The following is a 7316-nucleotide window of genomic DNA, read 5'->3' as shown; positions in this document are numbered from 1 at the left end:
GGAGTTATGGATTGAAGGAGTTACAGATTGATGGAGTTACAGATTGATGGAGTTACGGATTGATGGAGTTACGGATTGAAGGAGTTACAGATTGATGGAGTTACAGATTGATGGAGTTATGGATTGAAGGAGTTACGGATTGAAGGAGTTACAGATTGATGGAGTTACAGATTGATGGAGTTACGGATTGATGGAGTTACGGATTGATGGAGTTACAGATTGAAGGAGTTACAGATTGAAGGAGGCTGTGGTGTGGGAGAACGACTTAGAGGAAGATGCTGAAGGTAAAAATAGGTGAACAATAAGAACGAAGGAGGATGCTGAGCATAGATATATGAAACTGAGCATAAATCTGTATATTTATGTTCAGTGGCTCTGGTTTTCATTCAGTTCTCTCAAACTTTCCTGTTGATCGATTCCCTGTATTCATTATCGTTTCTCTTTATTGGGTCTTTTCCAACCTAAACCATGACACAGACTGGATGGAGGCTGTGATCAGAATCTGTGTTTACAGGACAAAAGGTCACAGCTTCCTGTTTGACACATTTAGCTGCTGATAAAACTGAATAAAATCAGCTCCAGCTGAAAATCTAAACCATCTGAAGACAATCCGACCAGAACCAAACTATTCTATAAACCCAGTTTGAGAAAACACTACAGTTTAACTTTTTTCCTTGTTATCAGAACCACATGACAGCCTGCTTTCATCAACAATTATATTTACTCTGTGAAAACCAGAGGGGTGTTAAAAACATTAAACTAAATGTACTTTTAGGAGTAGTTTTATCAAACCATACCTTTTACATTTAATTGAGTAACATTATTATGGCTGACAGAATCGTATTATTTCTCTCCAGAAGTGGAGCTCAGTCATTTGAGGTTCTGGGGTAAAAACAAACATTTGGTCAATCAGCATTGCTGAGTTCATTGCTTTTGGCGGCTGGAAATGTTTTATCTACCATAGAAAATGACAGGAAGTCTGTATCACTATGGTGATGAAGTTGATAATGGCGAACAAGGGAAAGACCGAATTTTCCATCTTGTTTGACAAAACGGAGGATTTTGCAGCTGGTTGCTCAGCTTCTGTGTTTTACCACTTTTAGTTTCCATATTGCTCTGCTCTTTTCTGCTATTTACTTCCTCTGTTCATGATGTTCTGATCAGTTCTGAACTTTGTGGTTTACTTGATGGTTACGTTGCTCTGGTTAGCATAATGCTAATGCTGCTCTGAATAAATGTTTTCTTTTTTAAATGGCTAACAATGCTGATGCTCCTGTTGCCTTTCTAGTTTCTGCTGCTGTTATGATGTTGACGTCTGGTTGGTATCTTGATGTTTGCGGGTCAGACGGCCCTTCAGACGCCATGATGGACAAGGAGGAGCTGAAGTTTTGTTTGCTGACTCAGATCTTTGAACATTCATCTGTTAGGTTTTTATGAGTCCTGACTCAGTGTTAAGAAGCAACAAGATTTTCTTAAATGTTTAAGTTCCAGAATGTGTGTATGTGATCCTTTTGTTTGTGAAATGTTTGTTACCTTTTTGGGTGTGTCCTTGTGGCGGCCATCTTGGAACCTACTAAGGAGGAGGCCTGCCTCAAACCCAGCTCTTAATAGAAGGAGTCATGTTTGCTGGAGTTTGATTGGCTGGGCAGTTAATTGAGAAGGCGGGGACAACAGTATATAAGGAGACTGCTAGCTAGGAGACTAAAAGACATTATGTCTAGAGCATGAAATTAGAAAGGCACAAGTAAATAAAGAAAATGTGGTGGCAATATTTTTTGATATAGAAAAAGCGTATGATATGATGTGGGTAGAGGGATTATTAATTAAATTATATAGGTTGGGCATTAAAGGAAAGATATATCAATGGATTAGAGACTTTTTAATAAATAGGAAAATTCAAGTTAGAATCGGTGAAGTAACATCAGNTGCTGGTTCCAGTGCTCCGGTCCAGGCCGGTACCAGTGCAGAGTGAGCGGCCTGGTGTTTGACATGACGGGAGGAGGAGACGTGTTTTACAGGGTGGTTCCCTGGAACAGGAGCTTACTGGGCCCACATGGCAAGAAGCCTGCAGGACCTCTGTTTGACATCAGCTGCCAGCAGCGGTCTGTGGCTCGGCTTCATCTGCCTCACTGTGAGGTCCGCTCCACAGGACGATGTCACTTCCTGTCAGTCGCTCACCTCCATGATGAAGGCGTGGAGTTTATCAGGCCTGAGAGGATCACAGAGACTCACATCGTCATCAGCATCACAGGGTTTTCTGCTTTTGGGAACGTCAAGGATGAAGATTCTCCTCCTGACCCGGTCCGAGCCTTGGTTCTGCTGTTCTACAGACCTCCAGCTGATCCTGATGTCACTTCCTTCCTCAATCTGTTGCTTCTTCCAGGGAATGTTGTGATCCGGGATTTGAAGCGGAGCAGGAAGAAATTATTTGGACTGGAGACGTTCATAGATGCTCCTCCACACTGCAAACTGCGTCCAGAGGAGACCTACTCTCTGTCCACCAGTCCTGCAGGAGAATCGGTTCTGGTTCAGCCCACAGAAGCAGAGTTTGACCCAGAATCCTACAGCAGCTACTTCACCTCCATCCAGGTGATTTTCAGCAGCATCACTGGAAACATTAAGCTGAGCGTGAAGGAGAAGGAAACCTCCTGCTGCGTTTGGGAGAGACGTGTTTGTCTTTTAGCTCACAGAGTGAAACCGGGTCTGCCTTCTGACGAGCAGCTGAAGGAAACCCGGACCAGAATCATCGATGGGATTTCAGAACCGGTTCTGCAGAGTCTGCTGGACAAACTGCTGGAGAAAAAAGTCCTGAGTGATTCTGAGGCGGTGGAGGCGGAGAAGGTCAGAGGAGACAAAGGTCGAGTTTTAGTCGACACGGTGAGGAGGAAAGGAGCTGCTGCGAGTTCTGAGATGATCCGGTTCCTCTGTGAGCTCGACCCGTTTCTCTGTAAACATGTGGGGCTGATCTGTGAGAAAGTGGAACCAAACCAGTAAGTGATAAACTGAAGGGGAAGATATGGAGTCATAAACCCAAAGACATGTCAGAAACTGTTTACTGTAAACATGAAAATCATTGATTATGGACAAAACTTTTACCTTACATAGTGGACTTTTATTGTGAAATTGTGTGAACTGGTTGGAATTTGTTGAAGTTTCTGTGTTGTCATATTTTAAGGTTCATGTTTTTGCTTATTTAGAAACAGTTATTTATTGGATAATTTGATCTTTCTGACTTGTTTTGCTACTTTATTGATGTAACACCAGTTTACAACAAATGAAAAAAACATTCAAAGCCAATTAAACAGAGAACATGAAGCTAGAACTGTCATCTCAGCTGCTAATGCTAAAGATATGCTAATGCTAAGGCAGTAGCATTAACATCCTGGTCACGAGGCGATTGGTCTTATTACAAATATTAATATTGGTATTAATAATATTTAAAAGGATTGATAAATAATTTTACTTCCTCTAATCCCGGATGTGACATCATCAGGCCTGTCTATTCATTTAAGCCATTTTGGTAGTTTATCACTCCATCCATGGTGATGGACCATTCAATCATTAAAACCTTGTACCAAAACAGTAAAAGCTCCATCAAATTAAGAAATGGCTCCTCTCCTAGATTCAGCCTCTCAGAGGAATCAGACAGTCCCGTCTCCCCACATCTGTTCCAGCTTCTGGCCCATCAGATTAAAACTGGTCCTTTAAAAGGGATCACTGTTGCTGACAAAGTGGTTACTTTAACACAACTAGCAGATGATACTACTTTATTTTTAAAGGATGACAGCCAAATCTCTTCAGCTCTTTAGGAAATTGGCATTTTCTCCAAAGCCTCCGGTCTTTATCTTAACCTTAAAAAATGTGAAATAATGGCCGTTAAGGACTGCTCCATAGCCTCAACTGAAGGCATATCAGTTAAAAATGAGTTTATTTAGGAATAAATAAACAAAGGATAAAAAAGAGAAGCTCTCTAAATTTTGACCTGCTAATTCTAAGGACTAAAAAAGACTCAATCAGTGGTTGGTTAGAGATGTTTCTATACGAAGGCTGAAGGCCTCTAGACTCATTTATGCTGCACAGTCGTTAGACATTGACAATAAAAATGAGGAAGACATTGACAAACTGCTATTTAATTTTGTGTGGAAAAATAACTCACTATATTAAAAAATCTACTCTAATTAATTCACATGAAAACTGTTTAGCTTCCTCTATTTTGAATAATACTTTAAAATTAATCATATCCATCAATTTTTTAATGCATCTTTCTGGAATATTATACCTTTCCATATTTTTTCTAAATTTCCATCCATTCCTGGTTTACTCGTAACATTATTCTGACCAATTGTATGACAGTGATGGCTTGTTGCTGAATTATGAGGAATTTCGCTCCAAGTTTAACTTTCCTGTCTCTCAAATGCAAAAGTGTTTGGTGCCGTTTCTACAGGCATTTGTATGTTATTCAGGCAGAAGCCAAGAGGAGGTATCATTCTCCCATTTTATCTCCCATACATTCTCCTGTTGGTAAAACATGTCTTAACCCTTTTCCTCGTAACAATAATAAATCAATTGGATCCCCGTTTCAAAAGGACGTGACCTCTGACCTCTGTGGTTGAACCTTACTGGAATCGCTTTCATATTAACATGTCCTGTAAATGTACCTGGCTGCTCCCAAATCACTTCCCAGATTGCACACAATGTTAAATCAATGTTGAATTATAGTCAGAATGGTTGATGTTTGGCTAAAGTCGACAACTGATGGTGGATCAACCATCAAACTCTAACCAATTAACTTACGTTGAAACTGTCGTTGAATCAATGTTGTTCTGTGGTTGAAATCTAATGACTGAAATGCCGATGTCTGATCAACGTCTGATCAATGTTGACCCAGAGCTCTGAGCATTTTATTACTATTTATTATCACATTTTTAGTAACACTGTGATATATTGACTCTCCTCCCCTCCTCCTTGGGCTCCAGGTGAAACAACTTTAATTTGAATTAACATCTTTTGCCAACAAGCTGTGTGGTTGGGCCATCCCACTCATGTAAATGGTGGGGGTGGACCGCTTCACTCCTTGTAGTACTTTGTAGATGTTTTCGTGTCAATATATCACACACAAACATCCATCCATCCATCCAACACAGAGACAGACGGGACAAACAACCATGCACACACACTCACACCAATTAACCTGACAGTCATGTTTTTGGACTGTGGAGGAAACCCACCATGCACAGGGAGAACATGCAAATTCCATGCAGAAAGACCGGGCTGGGAATCGAACCCAGAACCTTCTTGCTACAAGACACCACTACAACTGCCCATCTGAGCCACTGTGCAGCTCCACACACAGTAAGAATTTTTATGAACAAGTAAGAAAATGTACAGAAAGGAATCAGCACCAACTATCCTCTACAGTGGTTAATTTAAAACGTGATAACCCCCAAATTTTGGATGATTTATTGGTCATTTACTTTAACATGAGGCTCTCTGGCTGAAGTCTATCTATAGAAGTTCAACTCTAACATTAATGTAAACTGTTCCTTCTGTGGCGTTTGCCCAGAGTCAGTCACTCATTTATTCTGGTTGTGTCCTTACTCTAAAGTATTTTGCCAACATTTTTATAGCTACGTTGACTCAAAAATATCAGCAGTTGTACTGGGAGAGTGTCTTGTTTGGGCTTCAACAAAATAGAAAAATTAATTTGAAGAGTTTCTTTATTAATTAAGGCTAAATTTTGCCTGCACAAATGCAAATTTTTGAAGAAAAAAAAAAGATTTTTCAGTTTTTTTTATTGAAATTAAACATTATAAAACTACAATTCGACCTTCAACTAATCAAAAAGCAACAATTATTTACTTGCATTCAAATTGGAATTTTGGATGATTTATTGGTCATTTACTTTGACATGAGGCTCTCTGGCACATATGTCACAATTCATACTATTATTTTCTTTGTGCAAAACTATTGTGACTGTCACTTTCTTACCATTTGCTCAATGTTGAACAGGTTTGTTATGCCCGTAGAGGCTCATGGGAACTTTAACTGTTCTGACTACAGAACCTTTTAAAACAGAAATAATGAAGGTTTTTAAACTTTCGCTTTGTTTTCTTTAGGTCTATAAAATCTATCTGAACTGTTAACAGTAAATATTTATTCACACGAATCAAACTTTGATTCTAGACGCTTCCGGTTAGTCATGAAAACTCACAAGTCACGTGACTGAAATAGAAACTGAAACTAACTTTGTTCTCCTTCAGCTCAGACTCCGTTTTGAGGAAAACCTTGTCGTCTTGTTAATAGAGGTAAGTGTTGCAGCTCCATATTCCTCCGTGTCTCTTTCGGGTCTCTGGAGCTTTTTCTACTTTTCTATCGGATAAAAGTTCCGCCCACAGCGGCTTGTCGGGGCTCCACGGCTCTATCGGCCGTTTCTCATCGGGTTCCTTAGCAGTTGGGCTTCATTTTACTGAATCTAAGGGCGGATCAAGGAAGTGTTTAGATACACAAAATACATTTATTTGAAAGGAAGAAACGTTGCTGACTATATATATTGCTGTAACACAGAGGTTCCCAAACTGTGGGGCGCGCCCCTTAGGGGTCCGCCGTGCCATTGCAGGGGGGCCACAGGAAGCCGTCTGGATGAAAAAAAAAAACAAAAACATGAACGCTGTATGTTCTGGGTTTTTACCTTAGAATGGCCAACTCTCTGTTATTCCTATGTCAATTTGATACAGTAGAGGCTTCCACACTTCCCATATCTGTGTCCTCTCCCAGCCAGCATGCCTAGGTTGGCCCCTAGGCATGCTGGCTGGGTCCCATATGGGTCCCATATGGGTTTGTCCGCGGGTTCCACGATGGCTCCACATGGGCCCTAAATGGCATGCCCATGTGGGGCCACGTAGAATCAATGTGTAGGTTTGTGTTAGAATCACGGCAGCAAACCAGCAAAACGCAAAGAACTTTTCACAATTTTTCCCTCCAAACTAACCGACTGAGTTGAGTAAAGCTGCTGGATGCAGGTAATGTTAGCTAAAGGATGACTAGCTAATGTTAGCTAAAAGATGACTAGCTAATGTTAGCTAAAGGATGACTAGCTAATGTTAGCTAAAAGATGACTAGCTAATATCAATACAGAACCTTAAGCTTGTTAACAAGTAGCCTGTAGGCTACTGGTGTTGTCTGTGTTCAGCTACGATTCAAAAAAGTTGATTCCCCCCCTTGTTCGTCTTGAACCGGGGCTGAGTATAACAGGAGGTCTCTAAGAATCCTCCCCCCTTCGCTCCCACACATCGTTCAACCAGACAGCTGTTTGTAAG

At 40.6% G+C, this 7316-nt stretch overlaps 1 protein-coding gene across 1 annotated transcript; it reads left to right on the top strand.

Moving 5' to 3' along the window:
* Window positions 1-1798: 1798 nt before the first annotated feature.
* LOC103131054 (NACHT, LRR and PYD domains-containing protein 1b allele 3-like) lies at window positions 1799-3322 on the top strand. Its single transcript, XM_016666360.1, has 2 exons — window positions 1799-1803; window positions 1926-3322. The coding sequence occupies exons 1-2, from the start codon at window positions 1799-1801 to the stop codon at window positions 2992-2994; spliced, it is 1074 nt and encodes a 357-aa protein (XP_016521846.1). The 3' UTR covers window positions 2995-3322.
* The last annotated feature ends 3994 nt before the right edge of the window (window positions 3323-7316 follow it).

This window comes from Poecilia formosa, unplaced genomic scaffold (assembly GCF_000485575.1).
Source record: "Poecilia formosa unplaced genomic scaffold, Poecilia_formosa-5.1.2 Scaffold713, whole genome shotgun sequence".
In the NCBI taxonomy this organism is placed as follows: Eukaryota; Metazoa; Chordata; class Actinopteri; order Cyprinodontiformes; family Poeciliidae; genus Poecilia; species Poecilia formosa.
This window is presented reverse-complemented; position numbering and strand designations above follow the sequence as displayed.